A 26,813-nucleotide genomic window follows, 5' to 3' on the forward strand; every position below is an offset into this window, starting at 1 on the left:
ATACTGTGATAACATTTTAAACAGTAAGTATTCTGTACACAGCGTTAATACTGTGATAACATTTTGAACAGTAAGTATTCTGTACACAGCATTAATACTCTGATAACATTTTGAACAAGTATACCGGAGAAAAAATGTGTTCGTGTTTTTGACGACTCAGTGAAGTGTGGGTGAGTGACCCAACTTTGGGCTGTGACCCAAGGGTTAAGAACCACTGACCCAAGGTGATGCACTCTTCCAGGCACTTGCTGTGAGAGAGAGGGGAGACCTGTGCACCGCTGTGCTGCTCTGTGCTTAGATGTCCCTGGTTCACTCCTGAGGCTGTACCATTCTTGCCCCTATTGTGAGTATGTCTGTGTGTGTGTGTGTGTGTGTGTGTGTGTGTGTGTGTGTGTGTGTGTGTGTGTGTGTGTGTAGTTGACAGTTACTGAAGGGTTTGTGACTTGACCCGTCCCACAAGTGACAAAGACGGCATCACGTTGGTCAGTGCTTGCAGAAATGGCTCTTTCTGAGACGTGGGTACAGTTTGTAATGGCCGCCACTCTTCCCTGCTCCACAGACCAGGCCAGCATCCAGGCCGCCGCCCTGCCTGGCACTGACGGCTTTCTGGCCTCCCCGAGTGTCCCTGCAGGACTGGACGCGGCGTGTGCTGGCGGGAGTGGTGCTGCGGTGGAGGTTGTGAGGCCGGGCAGCAGCATGAGCGGCCAGCGGCGGCGGCAACAGCGGCAGCAGCAGCAGCAACCAGCCTCAGGTGTGGGGAGGCACAGGTGTGGTGGCAAGAATCACCTGGAGGCAGGCAGCTCTGTCCACAGAGGAGAGAGCAAGTTTGAGTGCCAGCAGTGTGACAAAACTTTTGTATCCAGACAAGGCCTTGACTACCACACCCTGACACACCGTGGTGTTAGAAATTATGAGTGTGGTGAGTGTGGCAAGAAATTTACCACAAAGTCTCAGCTCACCAGACACACCCTGACACACAGTGGTGTTAAGAATTATGAGTGTGATGAGTGTGGGAAGAAATTTACCCACAAGTCTTCCCTCACCACACACACCCTGACACACAGTGGTGTTAAGAATTATGAGTGTGATGAGTGTGGGAAGAAATTTACCCACAAGTCTTCCCTCACCACACACACCCTGACACACAGTGGTCTTAAGAACTATGAGTGTGATGAGCGTGGCAAAAGATTTCCTACCATTTCTCATCTCAATAAACACATCTTCAGACACACTGGCTTGAGGGAGTTCAAGTGTGATGTTTGTGGCAAGTGTTTCAAGACAAGGGGTTGATATTGCCAGGCATATGAGGGTCCACTTTTGAGGTGTGTTGTATGCACGAGTGGGACCACACCCATGCCTGTGATGGTGGTGGTGGTGATGGTGGTGGTGGCAGTGGCGGCAGTGGTGGCAACCGTGCCTGTGTGTGCTGTGAGGGAATAATGGCCCCAGCAATTGTTTTGTGTGGTGGTGGTGGCGGTGGCGGCCATGCCCAGGTGTGCTGTGAGGGAGCAGTGGCCGCAGCAGTTGTTTTGTTGGCAGTGCAGGTGTGACTTTCAATAAATGTGTGTGTAACATCATGCCACGTTCTTTTCCTTTTTGAGTGGTGGTGTGTCGGCTCCCTGTGTCTGGTGTTTGCTGCGCCAAGTTGTGGCAGCCACAAGCATCGCCCCACACTTGCTTCGCTGGATCTGAGCGGCCGCATCCCTCACCACTCTGCCGGCCTGTCGGTGCTCTCTTGTGTGCACTGGGTGTGCCTGAGCCGTTGTGCTGACGCTGGGGAGTCTTCGGCAAGCACAAGTGTCTTGCGTGGTGGTGTAAGAATGCGTGTTGGGTCTTTCATATCAATTAGGAAGAGCAGGGGACCCAGCACAGAGCCCTGGGGTGCCCTGCTGTGCACTTTCACTCTGCTGCACTCTGCTGCATATACTCTTGTGCATCTATGTGATGGACCTGATGAGGTCTTTAAGTGGTACAGGGACCATAGCAAGGGTAACATAAGAAAAATTCTCAGGATACAACAAATAATTGGTTCAAGCTTGAAAAAAAGTTATGTTTAAAGAGACAGGAAGGAAATGGTTCTCAAATAGTGGTGGATGACTGGAAGTGACTGAGTAATCTGGTTGTTAGTGCTGCGTCAGTAGGGAGGTTTGAAAGATTAGACAAATGTACGGCACTCTCTACAGGGACTGGCACGTGTTGGCCTGGTGGCTTCCTGCGCCAACCCTTGTGTTCTTGTGCTCCTGGGCCAGTTCTGGGCAGCTTGCATTTCAGTCGGCAGTGTGGCGCAGCATTGAAGGCTGTTACAAAGATGCAAAGCGTCCAAAGGGCGAGTGTAGTCGTGCACGTTTGGCCAGCCACTAACCCTTTGACTGCCACTTGGTACACCTTTCCCTCATCACCAATCACTGAGACACCTTTACTTGCTCCACAGGCACATCCAGTCTTTGAACTGGGAAGAAATTGCAAAATATATTCTTGCACTGCTGCTGGTGCTGCTGACTGTGTTGTGTTGCAGGGAAGGGGTCCAGGGACAGGCAGGTTGGTCACACTTAACCCTCCCTGTGTGAATGCATGTTGCTTCTCACCAAACACTTTTCTGGCCTGTAAATCTCGAGTGTTTCATCCCTGACCACTTCCCCCGTGGCTTGTGTGCTGTGCTTGTAAGGCTTGCTGGGGCACCACCACTGGCTGCCGTCCCAACACTGACACCTCTGCAGGTGAACACCACCACCAAGGTCTATACAGGGTGTCTCAAGAGGAAAGGAACACCAACACTAATAACACAGTCTTCTGATGCCTAACACAACACTGTCTTCTAGTGGTCAGTCTCTGTCATTTTTCTCTTTTCATTTCTTTTTTCTCTTTATACAAGTGTTGTCAATCAGTCTGTCTGTCTGTCATATTTCTCGGGTCATTTCTTTCTCCTCTTCTCTTCTCTTCATACAGGGGTTGTCAATCAATCAGTCTGTCTGTCATATTTCTCTGTTCATTTCTTTCTCCTCTTCTCTTCTCTTCATACGTGTTATCAATCAGTCTGTCTGTCATATTTCTCTGTTCATTTCTTTCTGCTCTTCTCTTCATACAAGTGTTATCAATTAATTTGTGTCATATTCCTCAATCCATTTCTTTCTTGTCTTCTCTTCTTTCCCTCATACAAGTGTTACCAGTTAATCACACATTCCTCTGTTCATTTCTTTCTTCTCTTCTCTTGTTTTCTCTTCACACAGGAGTTATGAACCAATCTGTGTCAGTTCCTCACTTTACTGGCCAAGAACACATTACATTGTAGTCTTTGTGCTGTAATGCTAACACACTCCAGGGCAAGAACAAGGACAAGAAACAAGAACAAGCCTGGGAAACAAAATGCATAAAGAAAAGGAGGAACAAAAACAAAACTGGTGAACTAGGAAAACAAAACAAAGCAAAACAGTACTGGTTTACTAGGAACAACAACACAAACTGGTGAATTATTTTGACACACACACACACACACACACACACACACACAGTTTAACAATTTCATAACCAAGACGTACAGTAGCAGGTTAAGGTTCCCTCATTAGCACTCTTGACCTAACAAAAGTGCAAACTACAGTATTGGTCCCTTCTCATTACAACAAATACTTAATATAAATGTTAGTGGTGTACATTCTCTCTCTCTCTCTCTCTCTTGACTATTTTCATTAACATTTTTTTGATCTGTTTACACATTTCCTCTCTCTTTATACTTTTGACAATTAATTATTCTATTTTCTTAAGTTCTGTTCATCTTTTCCCTCTTTATACTTTTAAAAATTAATCATTTAATACTTCTTAATTTTTCATCTCTTTCCTCTCTTTATAATTTTGACAATTAATAATTTCATTTTTTTTTTTTTATCTCTTTCCTCTCTTTATATTTTCGACATTTAATCATTCCATTTACACTGAAGTTTTTCAAGCAATTGTGCACAGTTTCCATTAAGAGACGAGTGAGCCAAACATCAATGGTCATACAGCTTTTGTAAATGCAGAGGAAAGGGAGTTATAAAAAGAGAGAGAGAGAGAGGGGGGTGTCACAGGGGAGTGAGAAGGCAGCTGTGTTGAAGGAAGAGTATTAAAGCAAACTGAAAATGAGAAAACGGATACTGGCTTAAACTGTAGCATTAGAAGACAGCTAAATCTTTGAATCCCTTGTTGTTTACCTGATCCTCCAAACTCTTGCCTGAACAAAAGACAAAAGCAATCCAAAGTGAGAAGAATAAAGAAAAAAGAAGAAAAAAATAAAAGACAAAATAGATACAGGCTTAAACTGTAGCATTAGAAGACAAGCCTGCTCATCCCTTCTCCTGGCTTTAGCCTCTACTGTTCTTATCCTTGCTTTAACTAGCAATCTACTCCCCCAGTCTCCTACATGCCTCAGGTCTTTCTCTGCATTCCTGACTACCATCTGACTCTGCCATTCTCTATTTTCTTCCTCACCATCCTGTCGCCTAACTTCTGCCGTTCTTCCTTTGTGTTCTTCGTTTCCACTGTTCCATTTCTTTTTTTTTTTTTTTTTTCCAAGATGAGGTTCCCTCTGCTCTAAATATCTTTTCAAGCCATCTCTCCTCGCCGAGTCCTTCTATCTTCCTAAGTAAATTAAGTTTTCCTTTCTCAACCCTGTCCCTGAATGTGCTTCATCACATCTCACCTCAGATTGCCTCTACTGCTGTACTGTTTGGGACCCCTAAACTCCACCTGCTTGTAATGTTCGTGATCTCTCTAACTTCATGAGATCTCCCTCCCGGTAATGGTAAGTAATTTGTGATCTGTACAAACAGTAAGCCATTCCTTTCCACACGCTTCTGTTAATTGCATACTTGTTAATCGATCATGCTTGTCATCCTCCTGGCTTCCCCTTCATTTATTTTCCCTTACTTTTCTCCTCATACTCACTCTATCAATTATATACATTTATCTACTACTTCTAGCACAATGCTTCCCAGCACTCACTGGCTTCCTCCTGTGCTGTTATATTGTCACCTAACATTTCCTGTCACTGTATCTAATGTTGCACTCCCTCCCGTACTCCTCTGCTATTCTAACACTGTGTCATCTGCGTATGCTAGGCGTCCTAATCTACTGTCTCCAACCCTTGCTCTTATTTCATAATCCTTACTAGCAATTCCTCTACGTATAAAAATATAGATGTAAGTACACTTGCAAACAATACATATAATTGTTTTTAACGTCCCTTTAAGAGTTGCATAATTGATAAATACTGCACTGCGTAACTTCAAATTACAATAAGAATATTTCATTCTTGTAATAAATACTAACAATGAAAATCTCAACTGTCAGAATTTTTTAAATCTCCAGAAATTGTGGCAATAAATCTCCAGAAATTGTGGCAGTAAATCTCCAGAAATTTTAGCGGCATCATCTGACAATAATGAAACCTTTTTCCCGCCCAGACACCGCCGTGTGCACAGCGCCTCGCCTCCCGCTCCTCCAACCCAGCGCACTGGTCACCACATTGGTATTGCAAGGTTTCTGAGTGATAAAGTGGGTCTACCTGTCACATGAGTTACTCCAGAGATGTTTCAAAGTTTATAAGTAGGTTTTACAAGGGTTATAAGTGGGTATTACAAAATCTTAGTGGTATTAGTAGTACTAGTGGTATTAGCTACAGAGGCAAGACGAGGTGTGAAGTGGTTGTACCTGTCATGGCAGCCACTACAGGGTTATTACAAGGTCAATAAGTGTGCTATACAAGGGTTAAGTAGTTTTACTCGCAATATTTCCCGACCAATCAAAGGCTACAACGAAGCTGCCAAGTGGTTCTGTCTGTCATTAGCCACAACAGGCATTTCAGACTGGTTGTAGTTCCAGCTGCTGCATTACAAGGTTAACATAACAGCGTAGGCAATGGTCGGTATTACAGCCGTCATGTTGGTCACCACAGAGATATTGCAAGATATATACGTGGTTGAGTGGTGCTGTATTAGTCAGGGGAAGTGGGGATGTGTTTAACGAAGCTTTTAAGTGGTTTCACCTGTCAGGTTAGCCGCCACAGATGTAATTTACACTGTGGTTAAGTAATTACATCTGCCGTATCAGTTATCACAGGTATTTGAAGGTTTATAAGCAATTACACTCGTCATACTAATGATGAGCTCAGGTGTTACGAGGTTCATGAGTGACAAGATGGTTCCCTCTGCCTCGCCAGACTCGCAGCACCCACCCCGCCTCTCTGCTTCAGTCACCAGCCTGCCCCTCCCTCCCTCCTTGCCTTCCTCCCACCCCCTGGACAGGCAGCGTGCAGGCTTGGTAGACACAGATGAAGCATTCTTTCCCCAGCACTTGCCTTCACACCCACGGCCACGCGCCCCTCCGTCACAGCGTTAACCACCCAACAAGCACCGCATCACAGCCAGGCGGGGTACAACTGCCATCATGATAGTTTGCATCAACGACCCAACAATACCCAATTATCTGCCACTACAGACGAGTAATGTGTGCGTGGCTTCATTATCTTGTACACAGAGAGAGAGAGAGAGAGAGAGAGAGAGAGAGAGAGAGAGAGTTTGTTAATTTATTGCGCCAGTCTACAGAAAACACCATACAAAACTACTCCTGACAGTATAAATTGATAATTCAGATAATGACCTGATGAAGGCAAGCAGGTTATGGTCTGGCAGCGTATCAAAGGGAGTGACAGCAGACATAAATGAATTAACGGTGCTGGTTTGGCTTGTTAACTACCTGTCATGAATTAACGGTGCTAGTTTGGCTTGTTAACTACCTGTCATGAATTAACGGTGCTACTTTGGCTTGTTAACTACCTGTCATGAATTAACGGTGCTACTTTGGCTTGTTAACTACCTGTCATGAATTAACGGTGCTACTTTGCCTTGTTAACTACCTGTCATGAATTAACGGTGCTGGTTTGGCTTGTTAACTACCTGTCATGAATTAACGGTGCTAGTTTGGCTTGTTAACTACCTGTCATGAATTAACGGTGCTGGTTTGGCTTGTTAACTACCTGTCATGAATCATCTTTGGTATGTGATCTACACTTAATATTGCGATCTGTGTGTTATGAATCTTTTGTATGCAATGTACACTTTATATTGTGATCTACAACAAGAAAGGTTGTACTCATCAAGAACAAGGAAAACACTTGTTCTGGTTTGGAGAGAAAATGTCTGGTTAGAGCCTGACGCAGGAGTGGAATGTATGTTGTAGCGTCGAAGTTCCAAGAAGAGACCGTGAGACACTTCACCCAGTCATTCAGAGAGAAGTCGCTGAAGGCTCAGTAATCCATTCCAATGACTCGCCAGCTTACTCTAATTTAAACCAACTCAAATTTCATCATTTTTCCGTAAATCATCATCAATATTACGGCGATTCTAAAATCGGAGGTCGTACTCAAGGAACTGAAAGATCCTGGCTTGATGCGAAGATTCGTATATTGAAAATAATGTGAGGCATCGATCAAAGAACATTTCAGTCACCGAGACTACTTGTGTTGGCGGATGATGACAAAACAAGCTCCTGACGTCTATGTAGCATGTTTAGCCCATGTACTGTACGTGCTGCTCATCGCTACAATATGAAGACAAGAAAAAAATAATTACATTTTCTCTCTATGCTATATATCATTCCAGAATAAATATTTGTACAGTGTAGATACTTTTCCTTGTAGATAATAAGCCAAAGTACGGTGAAGATATTTTTTTTCCCTCTAGATAACAAGCATAGCACCGAATAAACAATATAGCACCGAATTAACAATAGAGTGAAGCTGGCTTTGAAAGTAGATAATACAAGATAGAACTTGTGATATTTTAACTTCAAAAGGCATCATAGAACATAAATACATAAGGGGGCAGTTAGCAGGCAAAAAATTATGGTGAGCTAACAGCCGCCAAACTGTGGGTGGCGGGTCATGACGAGCAGGTAGGTGGTCTTCCTGCAGCAGGCATTGGCATACGTCAAGGAGAGGCTGTCCACGTGGGAGCAGGTCTCCCACAGCAGGACAGTGCAAGCAGTAGTGTTGCAGGTTACTGGAGTCAGGAGAGTGGCACAGGGACAGGAGGTATAATGAAGCTCGTCTGCCAAGCCCGCAACCTGCCACAGGGGTCGGTAGCAGAGTCTCAGCCGCGCCGACACCACACTGTGTTTTCGGACCCACAGGCCCCGACGGCGGTGCTCAAAGCGATGATGACGAAATGCATCATGGTGCTGAATGGTGACGCTGGCCGCCCGCTGGTCATCCGTCCTGATGCTGGTCGAGAGTAGAGAAGCTGCTCGGATCCTGGACTTGAGGCACTGGAGGGAGGGGCTGGGGCCAGCGTGAGGGGCAGGCAGTCCTCATGCAGCTTTAGCCAGGCGATCCACGGCGTCACCATGAGACAGTGAGACACGTGAGGGATCCACACAAACTTGATATCTAGTGACCAGTCATGAGCCAGAGCCAGGCCTGTCAAGATCCTGTTCACCAGGTGACGAGGGGCAGGGTTCGAAGATGTAAGGGCATGAAGGGCTGCCTGTGAGTCACATATAATAACCCCGTTTAGGCTGCCCTGACAGAGGGGACACAGCATCCAAGATGCCGTGCAGCTCACAGAACGTGGAACTGGAGTGAGTCGGCAGCCGACGCCCAACCCAGCCCACTTCTGGTGGTTCCGTGCCAGGGGAGAAAACTGCACCTCCCGCTGTGCCGTCCATCTGCACAGACAGACCCATCCGTGTATGTGGTGCGGCGAATCGATGGTGGAGACTGTCGCTATGGCGTCCATTGCTAGGTGTTTCTGCAGGACCGGAGAGAGAGAGAGAGAGAGAGAGAGAGAGGGCGGAGATAAGAACAGGATGGGGGCAGGGGGAGGGAGACGGGAGTGGGGAGAGAGAGAGGTGGCTGAGTGATACACGTCCTGACTGTCCTGCAAAACTATACCTGCCCGAATGTCTACTTCGCTCCTGCTGACTTCCCTTTCACTCGTCTCTCCACACAGTCCCGGCACCACCACCACCATCCACTCTCTTCCTGCCTCCACTCTGACATCCCTCGTCTCCCCGTCCCCTCAGCATTATTCGGGCACTCAAGAGGTTTGTAATGACATCAGCGTTTTCATCCAAGGGTTACGTTATGTCTGGATTAATGCAGTTCATTAAATCCATTGCTAATCCTTTCATTGTGTAGATTACAGAATAAAAGAAAGTTTTTGCCCAGAAATGAACAGTCGCTGTCTTAAGATGATCAGGTTGAGGTTATTTCCACAAAACCCTAGAGGTGGCGTGACCATTCTGACACAAGCTTGGCCGCGCGCACACGCCTTGCCTGCGCTGCACCGAGTCACTGGAAACTTCCGCTTTCAGAAACGCTTAGCTCTCTCAACACGACTGTTTTCCAAGGCCACAGAGATGCCTAGCCGGGTTCTCAACAGTGTTTCTCCTGTTAACAATGTAGAAATCTTGTTAATCTGTCACTGGAACTGAAAAAAAAATCCTTAAACCTTAAAAATCCTTTACATTTTCATCCCAACTGTTTTCCAAGGCCACAGAGATGACTAGCCGGGTTCTCAAGAGTGTTTCTCCTGTTAACAATGAAGAAATCTTGTTAATCTATCTCTGGAACTGTAAAAACTCCCTTAAAAACGCTATTTTCCACTATTTTCCAAGGCCAGAGATGATTACCCTGGCTTTTTCCGGTTAACAATGCATATATCTATTTTTTAATCTGCCACTAGAACTAAAACATCTTTAAAACCCGTGTCACTTCAACTAGAGCCTGATGAATATAGCAGAGGTGGGCGCAGAAGGGTTTCAGAACAAGGTGGCGTGCGTATTAGTCCCTGGAGCCACGCCCGTTCCCACACCTCGATGCTTCCCTGTCTTATGTTTAGGCAAGAGTTGTACAGGTCCCGTGCTTGGCGTGGGCAATGGGGAGTATCGGCCCAGTGAAGCGAAGGTATGTTCAAAAAACGCGCCAAAAGTTCGAAGCACGACTTGATCCCCTGAGCATTCCACCTCGTGTTTCGCGTCGTCCTGTCTCTTGTCCTGGTGCTGCGAGTGCTGTGCGTGCCTCGGTGGTGCTGCGAGTGCTGTGCATGCCTCGGTGGTGCTGCGAGTGCTGTGCGTGCCTCGGTGGTGCTGCGTGTGAGTGTTGGTGGTGTGCAGGCTGTGTTGTCCTGAGGGGGTCACATTTGCAGCAGGTGTCAGTTTGTGGAGGTGTAAAGGCGGTGACCAGATTTTTTGAGGAAATTGTGTTGAGGTGGTCACTCAGAGCAAACCTCAGATGCATTTTATTTATTGCATTTTTATTTATTGTTTTGTTAGTTTATTTATTTATATTTTTTACATGTAGAAAATTTTATAAGAAGCTTTCTGGGGGGATTACCGTAGCCTACTTATTAGCAGACGCAATTAAACCGTTTATTTGTTTATTTCTGCGCAAAATATGACGGCTATTCAACATGTGATCTGTACAGTGAAGGAACCAGCTGTGAAATTAGTGAACTGAATGAATCTAAACCTAACTGAAACCCGAGATAGAAACGATAATATCACACCAACATTGACCACCTCTTCCTCTGCACCCGTCTCTCTCTCTCTCTCTCTCTCTCTCTCTCTCTCTCTGGTGTGTGTTGCCAGTTATGAAGGGAAGTCTCTCAGAATCGCCAAATTAGAAGGTGAAAAGGAGTCATTGTTGCCATCACTATTTAATGCTGTGGTGATGAACTGCTGTTGACAAGGGTTCCTCTGGTCACCACGAGGAAAGACACATCCATTAAACTGTTTCTCATATTCTGTACCTAAATGTTGTCCCAGGTGCACACTGCTATTACATTTTTCCTTATTTGATGTGGCCAGATTACATTTTTTTCCTTATTTGGTGTGATCAGATTACATTTTTCCTTATTTGGTGTGATCAGATTACATTTTTCCTTATTTGGTGTAGCCAGATTACACAAATTCCTTATTTGGTGTGGCCAGATTACATTTTTTTCCTTATTTGGTGTGATCAGATTACATTTTTCCTTATTTGGTGTGGCCAGATTACATTTTTCCTTATTTGGTGTGGCCAGATTACATTTTTCCTTATTCGGTGTGGCCGGATTACATTTTTTTCCTTATTTGGTGTGATCAGATTACATTTTTCCTTATTTGGTGTGGCCAGATTACATTTTTTCCTTATTTAGTGTGATCAGATTACATTTTTCCTTCTTTGGTGTGGCCAGATTACATTTTTTTCCTTATTTGGTGTGATCAGATTACATTTTTCCTTATTTGGTGTGGCCAGATTACATTTTTCCTTATTTGGTGTGGCCAGATTACATTTTTTCCTTATTTGGTGTGATCAGATTACATTTTTCTTTATTTGGTGTGGCCAGATTACATTTTTCCTTATTTGGTGTTATCAAATTACATTTTTCCTTATTTGGTTTGGCCAGATTACACAAATTCCTTATTTGGTGTGGCCAGATTACATTTTTTTTCCTTATTTGGTGTGATCAGATTACATTTTTCCTTATTTGGTGTGGCCAGATTACATTTTTCCTTATTTGGTGTGGCCAGATTACATTTTTCCTTATTCGGTGTGGCCGGATTACATTTTTCCTTATTTGGTGTGGCCAGATTGCATTTTTTTCCTTATTTGGTGTGATCAGATTACATTTTTCCTTATTTGGTGTGGCCAGATTACATTTTTCCTTATTTGGTGTGGCCAGATTACATTTTTCCTTATTTGGTGTGGCCAGATTACACAAATTCCTTATTTGGTGTGGCCAGATTACATATATTCCTTATTTGGTGGGGTCAGATTACATTTTTCCTTATTTGGTGTGGCCAGATTACATTTTTTCTTATTTGGTGTGGCCAGATTACATTTTTCCTTATTTGGTGTGGCCAGATTACACAAATTCCTTATTTGGTGTGGCCAGATTACATATATTCCTTATTTGGTGGGGTCAGATTACATTTTTCCTTATTTGGTGTGGCCAGATTGCATTTTTCCTTATTTGGCGTGGCCAGATTACATTTTTCCTTATTTGGTGTGGCCAGATTACATTTTTCCTTATTTGGTGAGGCCAGATTACATTTTTCCTTATTTGGTGTGGCCAGATTACATTTTTCCTTATTTGGTGTGGCCAGATTACATTTTTCCTTATTTGGTGTGGCCAGATTACATTTTTCTCTATTTGGTGTGGCCAGATTACATTTTTCCTTATTTGGTGTGGCCAGATTATATATATTTAGTGTGTGTGATGACCCAAGGGATGACTGAAGCAATGGTTGTGGTGATGACTGTAATGGTGGTGACTGTGGTGATGAGTGTAGTGATGACAGCCCCTCTCTCAACACCACACTGAAGGGAACACTCTTGAGAACACCCTCATGTGCATCTGTGTGTGCGTCTGGGTCTCTATGTGCGTCTGTGTGTGTGTCAGCCTCACGTGTGGCCCTGTGTGCGTCTCTGTGTGCGTTAATCTCAAGTGCATTGGTACGTGTGCGTCTGTGTGTGTTTGTGCGCGTGTGAGCCTCATGTGCGTCTCTGTCTGCGTTAACCTCAAGTGCACCTGTATGTGTGTCTGTGAGCGTGTGAGCCTCATGTGCACGCCCGTGTGCGTCGCCATGTGCGTGAAACCTGACCACCGTATCCTGGTAGATCCTGTAGAGCCAGTCAACGTCCATGCAACACGTCACATTCACCAGCTTGTCTCCGCGTAGCGACGACACAACACGCCTTCTCTCTTCCTGAGGTAGATGCTGAATACCCCCAAAGTGTGGCGGGTAGTGTGGGTGTGTGCGCGTGTTACCCACATCCTCTTTGACCCACGCCCTGTATGTGACCCCAAAGCCCCTCAGGCCACACGTGGCCCTGTACACCCTTGCAGACGCCGGGTCCACACCAAACGGCCATATCTCAATCAGCAGGGTACCGCTGGACATAAACATTCTGAGCCCCAGGCCTGCCCCGTGCATCCCTACCAGCACTCGGGCTTGGCTAACAGCCCTAATTGCCTCGTCCAGCCCATCTTCCTCCAGCGACATGATTCTGACGACTCCTTCCCCATAGGTCTTGTTCAGTTCGCGTTGGATCATCTCCGCCAGTTGTTTTTCGCTGAATATTTGTCGCGTTGTGCGTTGGGTGAGGAGGACGGCTAGGGGGGGTGACTGGCGGGTGCTGGGGCTCGGCTGACTGGCTGGGGTGTTAGTTGGGGTGGGTTCTGGGAGGTTTGCTAAGCCTGGGGTGTGTTCTGGGGCATTTGAGAAGCCTAGAGTATTTTCCAGTGTGTTTTCTGGGGTATTTTCTGCTGGTTCTAGGATATTTTCTAATGTGTTCTTGGGCTTGTTTGCTGATCCTGGGGCATTTTTTGTGCTTTGTAGGCCATTTCCACAGATGTCTAAACTATTATCTACATTTTCTAGGGTATTTCCTTGGCTTACTAAATAATTTTCTAGGTTTTCTTATGTAATTTTCACGGGTTTCTAAAGAATTTTTTGGGATATCTTTTATAGTATCAACACCCACACCCCATAGATTCTCCGCTCCAACACCATCAACACCCTTCACAGCATCAGTGGTGGCGTTTATACCCACACCAAGCCTGGAAATCACAAACACAGCAAACTCTCTCAACTCTGCCCCACTCAGTCTCGTCTCCACTGGCCCCTGTGGTCGCCGGAAGCCGTACTGATACCAGACACTGTGGTGGGAGAGACCCACTGTGGCCTGGCTGAGTCTTAACCACACAATGTTCTGTAGGTCCCTTGCTAGCAGGAGCTGGTGGCCCAGTGCACTGTAGAGGGCGCTGTAGGGCGACTCGGTGTGTTCGTCGACTGCCAGCAGGGTGATGGGTGGGCAGGGTGAGCCTAGGGTGAAACAGAGAGGTTGGGGGTGTCAGTACTTTGTTTAGACTGGGTAAAGGTGCTGGTTGACTCTTGCACTAGTGAGGTGGACAGGGCAGAGTGTGCACCAGTGAAGTGAAGGAAGGAGTGAAGGTAGTGGTCAACTCTTGCACTAGTGAGGTGGACAGGGCAGAGTTTACAAGGATTGAAGATACTGGTTAACTCTTGCACTAGTGAGGTGGACACATCACCCCAAACAGCACCCACACGACACAGGTATTCTGTACACAGCATTAATACTGTGATAACATTTTGAACAAGTATACCGGGGAAAAACTGTGTTTGTGTCCTTGATGACCCAGTGAAGTGTGGGTGGGTGACCCAACTTTGGGCTGTGACCCAAGGGTTAAGAACCATTGATCCAAGGTGATGCACTCTTCCAGGCACTTGCTGTGAGAGAGAGGGGAGACCTGTGCACCGCTGTGCTGCACTGTGCTTGGATGTCCCTGGTTCACTCCTGAGGCTGTACCATTCTTGCCCCTGTTGTGAGTATGTCTCTGTGTGTGTGTGTGTGTGTGTGTGTGTGTATGTAGTTGATAATTATTAAAGGGTTTGTGACTTGACCTGTCCCACAAGTGACAAAGACAGCATCACGTTGGTCAGTGCTTCCAGAAATGGCTCTTTCTGAGACGTGGGTACAGTTTGTAATGGCCGCCACTCTTCCCTGCTCCACAGACCAGGCCAGCATCCAGGCCGCCGCCCTGCCTGGCACTGACGGCTGTCTGGCCTCCCCGAGGGTCCCTGCAGGACTGGACGCGGCGTGTGCTGGCAGGAGTGGTGCTGCGGTGGAGGTCGTGAGGCCGGGCAGCAGCATGAGCGGCCGGCGGCAGCGGCAGCAGCAGCAGCAGCAGCAGCCAGCCTCAGGTGTGGGGAGGCGCAGGCATGGTGGCAAGAATCACCTGGAGGCAGGCAGCTCTGTCCACAGAGGAGAGAGCAAGTTTGAGTGCCAGCAGTGTGACAAAACTTTTGTATCCAGACAAGGCCTTGACTACCACATCCTGACACACAGTGGTGTTAGAAATTATGAGTGTGGTGAGTGTGGCAGGAAATTTACCTGTAAGTCTTCCCTCACCAGACACACCCTGACACACAGTGGTGTTAGAAATTATGAGTGTGATGAGTGTGGGAAGAAATTTATCCACAAGTATTCCCTCACCTCACACACCCTGACACACAGTGGTGTTAGAAATTATGAATGTGATGAGTGTGGGAAGAAATTTATCCACAAGTATTCCCTCACCTCACACACCCTGACACACAGTGGTGTTAGAAATTATGAGTGTGATGAGTGTGGCAAAAGATTTACCACCATTTCTCATCTCAATCAACACGCCTTCAGACACACTGGGGTGAGGGAGTTCGAGTGTGATGTTTGTGGCAAGTGTTTCAAGACAAAGGCTGAGATTGCCCAGCACGTGAAGATCCACTTCTGAGGTGGTGGTGTGTGGACACATGGGGCCACACCTGTACCTGTGGTGGTGGTGGTGGTGGTGGTGGTGGCTGTGCCTGTGTGTGCTGTGAGGGAGTCATGGCCCCAGCAGTTTTGTGTGGTGGTGGTGGTGGTGGTGGTGGTGTGCGGGAGTCATGGCCCCAGCAGTTTTGTGTGGTGGTGGTGGTGGTGGTGGTGGTGTGGGGGAGTCATGACCCCGGCAGTTTTGTGTGGTGGTGGTGGTGGTGGTGGTGTGGGGGAATCATGGCCCCAGCAGTTTTGTGTGCTGGTGGTGGTGGTGGTGGTTATGGTGGTGGTGGTGGTGTGGGGGAGTCATGGCCCCAGCATTTGTTTTGTTGGCAGTGCAGGTGTGACTTTCAATAAATGTGTGTATGCAGTAAACCTTTGTTTGTGTATTCACCAGGTGTAGTATACAGGGCCTCAGCTACAGGAATATATTGTAGTGAGGCAGCCCCTCTCTCTCCTTGCCTCAAGTGTTTGTGTATTCACCAGGTGTAGTATACAGGGCCTCAGCTACAGCAATATATTGCAGTGAGGCAGCCCCTCTCTCTCCTTGCCTCAAGTGTTTGTGTATTTACCAGGTGTAGTATACAGGGCCTCAGCTACAGGAATATATTGTAGTGAGGCAGCCCCTCTCTCTCCTTGCCTCAAGTGTTTGTGTATTCACCAGGTGTAGTATACAGGGCCTCAGCTACAGGAATATATTGTAGTGAGGCAGCCCCTCTCTCTCCTTGCCTCAAGTGTTTGTGTATTCACCAGGTGTAGTATACAGGGCCTCAGCTACAGGAATATATTGTAGTGAGGCAGCCCCTCTCTCTCCTTGCCTCAAGTGTTTGTGTATTTACCAGGTGTAGTATACAGGGCCTCAGCTACAGGAATATATTGTAGTGAGGCAGCCCTTCTCTCTCCTTGCCTCAAGTGTTGTGTTTCTGTTTCTTTTTGTCACCCTTCACATGTTAGGTTAGGTTAAGTCTGGCACCATCTTTGCCTCTCTCTCTCTCTCTCTCTCTCTCTCTCTCTCTCTCTCTCTCTCTCTCTCTCTCTCTCTCTCTCTCTCTCTCTCTCTCTCTCTTTCTCTCTTTCTCTCTCTCTCTCTCTCTCTCTCTCTCTCTCTGTACAGGTGAGGGAGCACACAAGTGTAGCAGCTAACAGTTTCTGTGTAATTGTCGTGGTGGTGACTTTCCTCCTCATGTTCTTGTACCAATGGAAGGAGTATTGAGGCAGTGAAGGAGTCCCTGGAGACAATGTGCATGGCGTGCCAGCTGTAGCAATGGAAGGAGTATTGAGGCAGTGAAGGAGTCCTTGGAGACAATGTGCATGGCGTGCCAGCTGTAGCAATGGAAGGAGTATTGAGGCAGTGAAGGAGTCCTTGGAGACAATGTGCATGGCGTGCCAGGTGTACCAATGGAAGGAGTATTGAGGCAGTGAAGGAATCCCTGGAGACAATGTGCATAGGGTGCCAGCTGTAGCAATGGAAGGATTTCAACTGGGAAGAAATTGCAATATATATATATATATATATATATATATATATATATATATATATATATATATATATATATATATATATAATTTTTTTTTTTTTTTTTTTTTTTCATTGGTAACTTTGTTGTAGCTGCTTATAAAGACCTGACGCATTGCTTCTGGTGCTCCTGTGTCATGTCACAGGGAAGGGGACAGGCAGGTTAGTCAGACTTAATCCTCCCTGTGTGAATGCATGTTGCTTCTCGCCAAACACTTTCCTGGCAGGTTGGTCAGACTTAACCCTCCCTGTGTGAATGCATGTTGCTTCTCGCCAAACACTTTCCTGGCCTGTAAATCTGTCAGTGTTGCATCCCTGACCACTTCCCCCATGGTTTGTGATGTGCTTGTAAGACTTGGTGGGCACCGTCACTCTGGCTCGTCTTTTGGCTTTCACTTCGCATTTTTCTCATTTATTTGCATTAATATGAGCATTGTGTATATAATTACTTGTATTTAATGAGACAAAAAAGGAATTAGCATTGTATTTTCGTTGATAATTTTACAGTAATGTATGCAAGTAAATAAACAAAATGAATACATAAATAATAATAAAAAAAAAAAAATCTCTCCAGCCACATCAAAATTAAACCCCTAGAAATATCCTCCATAATTTAGAGACATAAATAACAAATAAAACACTGAACATGTCATCCAAAGTAAATAAATAAATAAAGTGGATAGAGTACGAGCAGCGTTGCCAGACGTTTGATAATTATTGTACAAGTACAATAATTTTTGCGCGTGTACGATGTACAATGGTACTCATACGATAATACGATAATTTGAGAATTCGTACGATATTTTTATGAAATATACAATGATTTGAGTGAAAATTAATGTTATCAATATCAGGTAATGCAAAATTTCTTACATAAATTTGAATAACAAAATAAAAACCTGAAAGTGGCAGATGTATTGCTTTCCTTACGAGACAAGTCTCACCATACGGGTGAACAACAGGTCTCGTTCTTGTCTGCGACCAGTCCGTCCGCTCCCCGAGTCCCCGTCCCATAGTCTCGTAGTCGTCAGTCAGTCGTCAGTCTCGCGCGTCGCGACGCAGGACAGGACTTTCAGTTTTCGTTAAAAATGTCTGAAGAGAAAGGAAAGGAGAGAGAGGAGGCATGTGGTGCAGTGCCGAAAAAAGCGAGACGGAAACAGAAATATAGGCCCGAGTGGGAAAAACAGTTTCCGTGGGTGGGGCCTGCAAAGAAGGATGCTTGTAAGGCCATGTGCCTTATTTGCAGTGTTGAAATAACCGCCCAGCTCACAACTCTCAAGTTGCACGAAAACACTGCAAAGCACAAGAAAATGTGTGCGCCATCCTCATCCAAAATACTTATGGAGTCATTTACAAGTGCACGTGGTGATAATGAAACTAGTAAAAGTGATTCTGTTAAGGCTGCTGAAATAAGGCTTACTGCATTTATGGTGGAACACAATATAAGTTTCCGTGTGGCCGATCATCTGTGTGAAGTCCTGAAAGGTTGCTTCTCTGACTCCGCTATTGCAAAGGAATTGAAAATGAAAAGAACAAAATGTCAAAGAGAGTGTGGTAATGTTATGGCACACTGTCACAAACAAGAGCTCATTAACATCTTGAAGCAGAACAAGTTGAGCATTCTTGTGGATGAATCCACAGATATATCGGTCTGTCAGAATTTATGCATCATGGTAAGAGTGGTTGAAGGAAATGCTGTTGTCACCAAATTTTGGGATTTAGTGCCATTATTTAGTAGTGATCCTAGTAAAGCTAATGAAGGTGCTACAGCTGTCAGGTTGTTTTCAGAGATAATGAAAACATTTACTGAAAATGGTATACCTACTTGTAATATCATTGGCTTTGGTTCTGATGGATGCAGCACTATGATGGGGCCTAATAACTCTGTGAGTAGCAGGTTAAAGGAACTTTGCCCAGGAATCTTTATTATGAAATGTGTGTGCCATTCTGCCCATATATCTGCCTCTGAAGCATGCAAACAATTACCTGATGCTATTGAACAACTAGCTCATGATGTCCACAACACATTCAAGAACTCTTCAAAACGATTGGCACAATTTGTACAATTTCAAGAGTTTGCTGGGGCTCAAAAGCTTAGGATTTTATTGCCATGTAGAACGCGCTGGCTTTCCTACACGGCTGTTGTGAAAAGGATGCTTGAGCAGTGGGGCCCTCTTCAGATGTTGTTTACTGAATTAAATTTTCAACAGACGAAAACTTGTGGTAGCACAGTTAGAAGTGCTTATGAACAACTGCACAATCCATTTACCAGGCTTTACTAATGCTTCCTTTCTTCAGTATTACCAAAGTATTACCAAAAAGCTGAACCTTTTATTTCAAAGTGAAAGAGTGGTCATAACTGAATTGCACAGGCAAGTTTGTAATTTATATAAAGAATTGCTACTGGTGTACATGAACCATGAATACATTGTGAAAACCATGCTTTCAAAAGTTGATCCAAGATATCAACGTGAGTTCCTGATGCTAGAGGAGGTGTATTTGGGTGCATCTGTCTTAAAAACAATAACAGACAATCCAGAATTAAGCAAGCGAAAAAAGGAAATGTATGAGTTTCGCTTCCACTGCAGATTATTTTTGATAGTAGCAGCAGAACAGATCAGGAAGAGATTTAATTTCGGAGATGAAGTCCTTTCAAGAATGCATATGCTGGAGCCAGCCAGTGTTCTAGGCATCCAGGGCAAAGTGCAAGAGCAAAGTTTGGTGCCCCTCGCGACACACCTTCCCCGAATCATTGCCCAGGATGATTCTACCCTCCAGCAACTGGACGATGAGTGGAAGAGGCTTGCCGTAGAAGATCTGCCTGAATCCATTACCAACATGGCGAAAAAAGTGGACAAAAGCAAGTACAACCAGCCTGATAAATTTCGGTGTGCCATAAAAACTCTGGAGGATAGTGATGGAAACCCCAAGTTTAAGCTTGTTTCAGACTTTTCACTAGGATGTCTTTCTTTGCCTCATGCTAATGCTGACTGTGAGCGCTGCTTCTCTAGTGTAAACCGTGTGAAAACAAAAGACAGAAATAAGCTAATAACAGAAACCGTAAGAGACATCATCCTAGCGAAGCAGTGTGTTGCTTCCACATCCAGCAGTGACTGTACGACCTTCAAGCCATCAATCAAAGTCAATGATAAAAAACATGACATCAAGCGTGCTATATTCCTCCAATGAAGAGAGTGCCGGGGCTGCTGACGACGTGCCGGATGTATATATAGAAGAACAAGACCAGTAATCTCCTACATAGTAAGTAAACAACTTAACGAAGTGTCCTTTAGTTTTTCTCCAATTATTAATGATATGTATTTAGGAAAGTGTTTTGTTTGTTGAGGGCATTGTTGTTTTTTTTCATTACACACACTCTCTCTCTCTCTCTCTCTCTCTCTCTCTCTCTCTCTCTCTCTCTCTCTCTCTATATATATATATATATATATATATATATATATATATATAATTTGGTCATTTCGCCCACATGCCATTTCGCCACACTATGGAGTCATTTCGCCCACACTGTGGAGTCATTTCGCCCACACTGTGTCAGGGTTGCCAACCTGATTTTGCAGATAGTACTAGGATATACCGAAGGCTGGATATTACGATAATAGCTCATATCTAGTATGTCACAGCTATAGGTAAATGCAACCAGGTAAAATACACACCACTGAGCTCTACTGTGGCTGTCTTCCCAGAGTATATGACACAAAGTCCCGACTGCTATCACTCTTTTTAGCGTGAACTGGTAAAAACACATTCCATCACAAAATCGTAAACCCTAACAATGTACATATACAACAAATTAATTGCGTTAAAGATAGCTGGGTTAAACAATTCAACAATGCACAATCATAGCATTACAAATATGGCAAAGAAATATACTCTAACAATTATAACTATCTCATGGCTACACTTGAAAGGAGAAACACTCAAATTATCTCCACCCAACCGGGGAACCGAACCCCAGTTCTCTGGCTTGTGAAGCCAGCGCTCCAACCACTGAATTACCGGGAAGTATGTGAGGGGGGGGGGCAGCAGGGAGGGGGGAGGAAGGGGGGTTGGAGGAAAGGAGAAGAGAGAGAGAGATGGCAGGGAGGGAGGAGGGAAGGGCTAAGAGGAAGAGAGGTAGGAAGGAAGGAAGGTAGGGAGAGAAGAGGGAGGGAGGAGGGATGGTGTGGGATATAAGCTGGCAGGGAGGAAGAAGAGAGGGGGGTGAGAGGGAGGGAGGGAGGAGGTGGAAGATAAGGGATGAGTGTGTGTGCGTGTGTGCATTATAATAATAATAATAATAATATTAATAATAATAATAATAATAATAATAATAATAATAATAATAATAATAATAATAAACGTTTTTTAGTAAGGCAGTCAAGGAGTGAAAATATACTTAATTCATATGAAACTATTCACAAAGCCTATGGAAGTGTGTGTGTGTGTGTGTGTGTGTGTGTGTGTGTGTGTGTGTGTGTGTGTGTGTGTGTGTGTTGTTTGGTGGTTCATTTCCTATGTTTTGTAATTACTAATTGACCCTAGAATAAAACAGTTCCTGGCAAGATGGCAGACTGCACAGACGAGTGTATTCAGTGCCTCGTACCTGTAAGGGCAAGGCAAGAAGGTCTGCAGTGCGACATGTGTGGGAGGTGGCAACACAGGAAATGCAATACTGGCGTATCTCGTGCTGATTACTGGGCAGCTGTGAAATCCGGTATTTCCATTGATTGGAACTGTAATACTTGCACCTTCACTGACGAACCAACCTCCCATCCAGTGGACGACCCAGCCACCCCTGCCATGGAACACGAGCCATACATCCCTGCAGAGTTGAACAAGAGTCTTCAGTTGATGACCCACCTGATTTGCCAATGGAAGTAGAGGATTCACTTGACGACCCAGCCATACAAGATACTGAACTGCAGCCAGAAAGTGAGGTTACATTCCAGCTCTTTGAAAAGGACACACAGCGTGGTAGAGATAAGCTCGTTGACAGTCATGGGTACACTTACAACAAAAAAATCCAGCGATCGAATGTAACTTACTGGCAGTGTACTAATCGCCCTAAAAGTAACCCATGCAAGGCACTAGTAACGCAGAGAAATGGAAAATATGTGAAGAACAACGTGTTGCACAACCATTCACCACCAACTGGCTCCGATATCGTCACTAAAGTAACATTACAGGTAAAGAAACTGGCAGCACAAGATCTGTTTAAACCAGCGACTGCTATAGTGGATGATGTGTTGCTAAAAGAGATAGGAAATGCACCATGCCCTAGTCTGCCTAAGCCAGAGCATTTGGCAAGAACAGCAAACAGACAAAGACAAATTTTAAGACCGACAGAACCCAAAAACCTGAATTTTGAGCTAGAAGTAAATCACATTCCTGACGACTTCCTTATAGGTGACGTATCAGTTCGTGAACGCCGCCATTTGATCTTCGCAGCAACAGAACAAATAGCACATCTAACGAGGGCAAAGTCATCGTACATTGATAGCACGTTCAAGCTATGCAGGCACCCTTTTACACTGCTGACGACAGTCAACGCTTTTGTGAGGGCAGACGACCATGCAAAACAAGTCCCCTTACTATTTGTCATTATGTCTGGGAGAAAAAAGAGTGACTACAGAAAAGTTTTCCATGAAGTTTTAACTAGTTTACCAAATGAGCCTTCTGTTCAGCACGTAACAATCGACTGTGAGAAAGCAATGTGGAAAGTCTTGCCTGAGGTTTTGCCTAATGCCAAGGTCAAGGGATGCGTATACCATTGGACGCAAGCTGTATGGAGAAAGGTTAGTCAATTTAGCTAATTGCCTACAGATTTTTTATATATAGTACCCGTCGAATAGTAGTTTTAAAACAAATTGGATCACCATAATATGACCAGATTTTTTTTTCTTTTGTACAATACAATGTCTAATTTCTTTGTTTTGAAATACTTATGTAGGTTCAAGAGGTTGGTCTCCAGCATGCATACACACACGATGACGGGACGTACAAATACTTACGGAAAGTGATGGCCCTTCCTTTTCTGCCTGAGGCAGATATAGGTCCCGTGTTTGAACGGCTCTCACGTCAAGCTACCACAGCCCAGTTACAGACTATAATGCAGTACATTTCAAGAACATGGATCCACAACTCCTTATGGCCAACTTCTAGCTGGAGTATTTTCAATCAGTTTATCTGCACCAATAATGACATTGAAGGCTGGCACAATCGACTAAACAAACGTGCTGCATGTAGATGTAACCTCCAGTTTTACCTCCTCGTAAGCCTTCTCCACAAAGAGGCTAAATTGACATCTATCTACATAAGGCTAGTACCCGAAAAAAGCTACGGAGGATACAGCGGAAAAAAAATATAGAAACTTACAGGGTCAAATATTTACTCTTTGGGAGGAACACGTGAGGGGTGAGCCATCGGCATATCAGTTGCTGAAAGCGTGTGCTCACCTGAATGGCCCAGTGCGCAGCTGAATCTATATTTTAATAAAAGTTTATAATTCTTTGTCACTATTTGAATATTACATGTGTGTAACTGTCTTTTAATCAAAGTTTTTTTTTATTCTTTGTAACTACTTTTTGGTCATTACTTTTCTGAATATTACATTTATTTAACTGTCTTTTGATAAAAGTTTATTTTTAATTCTTTGTAACTGATTTCTGAATCAGTTACAAAGTTTCTTTCTAATTCTTTGTCACCACTTTCTTAATCTTACATGTATGTAAATTTTTTTTTAATGATTATTTATTTATTTTTTTTAATATATGTGGGCGAATTGACCTGTGGGCGAATTGACTTGTGGGCAAATTGACATGTGGGCGAAATGACCGTAATTATATATATATATATATATATATATATATATATATATATATATATATATATATATATATATATATATATATATATATATATATATATATATATATATATATATATATATATATATATATATATATATATATATATATATATATATATAACCTAAATTCTGCTGTATTTGGAAAGTGGCAGTTTTGCATAATATTTGGAATAATTACATATGTACGAAAATTTTACCTGAAGTACAATAATTTCAACCTGTGTAGTACGATAATATGGCCAAAACAATCTGGCAACGCTGAACTGTACGAGCCTAACAGAATCTCATGGCGTCCTGAAGGAAGGTTTAAAGTTGTACGTGTAAACATTGACCAAAAAACACCAAAATTCACATGAACGCGGCGCCCACACCAAAATTACTAGTAGAAGTGAGGGAAAGGAAGTCCAGGTGAGTGTGTCTGGCCAAAAATCGCCTTAAAATGGCAAGAATGAACGCTGTTACCACCACAAGAAACAGAAGGGGAGGGAGCGGTGTGTTTAGGGAGAACTTCCGGGATCTGGTGTGTTTGGATTTTGGTTAATGTGTAGAATATCTGCTCTTGCCTCAGCGTAACCTTCACTAGCCGTGTTCAAGTTTACATCTGACATATAAAGGGTCACTGGCAGAAGGCTGGCTGATAAGTACTCTAGGGGAGGGCGGGGGACGGGACAACAAACTTTTCATATTTCCCCACTGAGGGAGGAAGTTGTGGAAAGAGGAAAAGACGGGAGATGTTTGGACTCACTCACCTGCTTTACTCACCTGGATGGCTACCCTTTCTTCACATATGAATAGACAGGTAGAGGTTATTTCAGATGAATGTAAGGGCAGCGCGGATCTGCAGGTGCGCCAAACCTTACGGTATTTTACTGTTTCCCCAGTATTAATGTGGCTTTCCTTACCCTTCTTATCAGAGAAGGGCACTGGTCTACCCTGGTGAGGGGGTGTTCGTTCGTGCGTGTGTATGTCACATCTATTGGCAAGTGTGAAATTGTTCACGGTGATTGGTTCCTTTGTTTGAGAATGCAGCTGCTGTCCAATTAAAACATGAGGGATTAATTTAGCCAATGACAGCGCTTTACTTCATCCTGAGGAGGGAGAAGCGCTCAATTTGAAATATTTGAGTTAGTGCGAGGAAGAAGTCTGTCTGTTGCTGCCATTATTTCCAGCGCACTGCCACATTTTGTGAAGAGAAACAAGGTGACCACTTCTTATTCATTTCTCTGCCTTGCCAGTTAGGTTAGGTGACTTTAGTTAGGTTAAGTTAGTTTAGTTTGGTTAGTGTGATTAGGTTTGGTTAAGTTATGTTTGGTTAGGTTAGGTAGTTTAGCTAGGTTAAATTAGTTTGGTTAGGTTTTATTTGGCTAGGTTAGGTTAATTTAGTTAGGCTAGGTTAGTTAGGTTAGGTTAAGTTAGGTTAGGTTAAGTTAGTTTGGTTAGGTTAAGTTAGTCTTGGTTAGGTTAGATTAAGTTAGGTTTGGTTTGGTTAGGTTAGCTACTTTAGTTAGGTTAAGTTAGCTAGTTTGGTTAGGCCTGTAAGGTGGAGGTTGAGCGGAATGATGTCGCTTTCCTCCGGAGTGGTGAATCTGCTCCACCCGGATCCTCGTTGCTGGATCCACTTGTTGCGGTGGATTGTTACCCTCTAATTTAATTCATTCCCATCACCACTAACCTTGCTGTTGGAGTGACAGTTCCCACAAACACTCCATTTAAATTCAAATTATGTTGAAAGGCCGGGGGCAAATGTGACTTTTTTTTTTTTCCCTCCACAGTTAAATTGTTTTTTTTTTTTTTTATGTAAGAAGGACACTGGCCAAGGGCAACAAAAATCAATAAAAAAAAATGCCCACTGAAATGCCAGTCCTGTAAAAGGGTCAAGGCAGTGGTCAAAAATTGGTGGATAAATGTCTTGAAACCTCCCTCTTGAAGGAATTCAAGTCATAGGAAGGTGGAAATACAGAGGCAGGCAGGTAGTTCCAGAGTTTACCAGAGAAAGGGATGAATGACTGAGAATACTGGTTAACTCTTGCGTTAGAGAGGTGGACAGAATAGGGGTGAGAGAAAGAAGAAAGTCTTGTGCAGCGAGGCCGCGGAAGGAGGGGAGGCATGCAGTTAGCAAGATCAGAAGAGCAGTTAGCATGAAAATAGCGGTAGAAGACAGCTAGATATGCAACATTGCAGCGGTGAGAGAGAGGCTGAAGACAGTCAGTTAGAGGAGAGGAGTTGATGAGACGAAAAGCTTTTGATTCCACCCTGTCTAGAAGAGCAGAATGAGTGGAAACTCTTACTGCTCAATCAAGTGTGCATGATTTGGTTAGCCTTAGACTTTAACGAGTTAGGTATTCTGTACACAGCATTAATACTGTGATAACATTTTGAACAGTAAGTATTCTGTAGACAGCATTAATACTCTCATAACATTTTGAAAAGTAAGTATTCTGTACACAGCATTAATACTGTGATAACATTTTGAACAGTAAGTATTCTGTAGACAGCATTAATACTCTCATAACATTTTGAACAGTAAGTATTCTGTACACAGCATTAATACTCTTATAACATTTTGAACAGTAAGTATTCTGTACACAGCATTAATACTCTCATAACATTTTGAACAGTAAGTATTCTGTACACAGCATTAATACTCTGATAACATTTTGAACAGTAAGTATTCTGTACACAGCATTAATATTCTGATTACATTTTGAACAGTAAGTATTCTGTACACAGCATTAATACTGTGATAACATTTTGAACAGTAAGTATTCTGTACACAGCATTAATACTCTGATAACATTTTGAACAGTAAGTATTCTGTGCACAGCATTAATACTGTGATAACATTTTGAACAAGTATACCGGGGAAAAATTGTGTTTGTGTCCTTGACGACCCAGTGAAGTGTGGGTGGGTGACCCAACTTTGGGCTGTGACCCAAGGGTTAAGAACCACTGACCCAAGGTGATGCACTCTTCCAGGCACTTGCTGTGAGAGAGAGGGGAGACCTGTGCACTGCTGTGCTGCACTGTGCTTAGATGTCCCTGGTTCACTCCTGAGGCTGTACCATTCTTGCCCCTATTGTGAGTATGTCTGTGTGTGT

General features: G+C 44.0%; 3 protein-coding genes across 3 annotated transcripts; all 3 read left to right on the forward strand.

The window, feature by feature from the left end:
• Positions 1-498: 498 nt before the first annotated feature.
• On the forward strand, positions 499-12,888 carry LOC135095961 (zinc finger protein 737-like). Its single transcript, XM_063997111.1, has 3 exons — positions 499-1,814; positions 4,678-4,774; positions 5,436-12,888. The coding sequence occupies exon 1, from the start codon at positions 499-501 to the stop codon at positions 1,288-1,290; it is 792 nt and encodes a 263-aa protein (XP_063853181.1). The 3' UTR covers positions 1,291-1,814; positions 4,678-4,774; positions 5,436-12,888.
• A 1,601-nt stretch (positions 12,889-14,489) lies between these two features.
• LOC135095962 (zinc finger protein interacting with ribonucleoprotein K-like) lies at positions 14,490-15,308 on the forward strand. Its single transcript, XM_063997112.1, has one exon. It carries the CDS (start codon positions 14,490-14,492, stop codon positions 15,306-15,308), a length of 819 nt encoding a protein of 272 aa, XP_063853182.1.
• A 2,373-nt stretch (positions 15,309-17,681) lies between these two features.
• On the forward strand, positions 17,682-26,726 carry LOC135095992 (uncharacterized). Its single transcript, XM_063997161.1, has 2 exons — positions 17,682-20,108; positions 26,692-26,726. Exon 1 carries the CDS (start codon positions 17,936-17,938, stop codon positions 19,127-19,129), a length of 1,194 nt encoding a protein of 397 aa, XP_063853231.1. The 5' UTR covers positions 17,682-17,935; the 3' UTR covers positions 19,130-20,108; positions 26,692-26,726.
• Positions 26,727-26,813: the final 87 nt, after the last annotated feature.

This window comes from Scylla paramamosain, unplaced genomic scaffold (genome assembly GCF_035594125.1).
Source record: "Scylla paramamosain isolate STU-SP2022 unplaced genomic scaffold, ASM3559412v1 Contig2, whole genome shotgun sequence".
Lineage (NCBI taxonomy): Eukaryota > Metazoa > Arthropoda > Malacostraca > Decapoda > Portunidae > Scylla > Scylla paramamosain.

Bases quoted from the DNA above. Each gene is read 5' to 3' on its own strand.
- LOC135095992 (XM_063997161.1), top strand. From the start codon at position 17,936: ATGTCTGAAGAGAAAGGAAAGGAGAGAGAGGAGGCATGTGGTGCAGTG.
- LOC135095962 (XM_063997112.1), top strand. From the start codon at position 14,490: ATGGCTCTTTCTGAGACGTGGGTACAGTTTGTAATGGCCGCCACTCTT.
- LOC135095961 (XM_063997111.1), top strand. From the start codon at position 499: ATGGCTCTTTCTGAGACGTGGGTACAGTTTGTAATGGCCGCCACTCTT.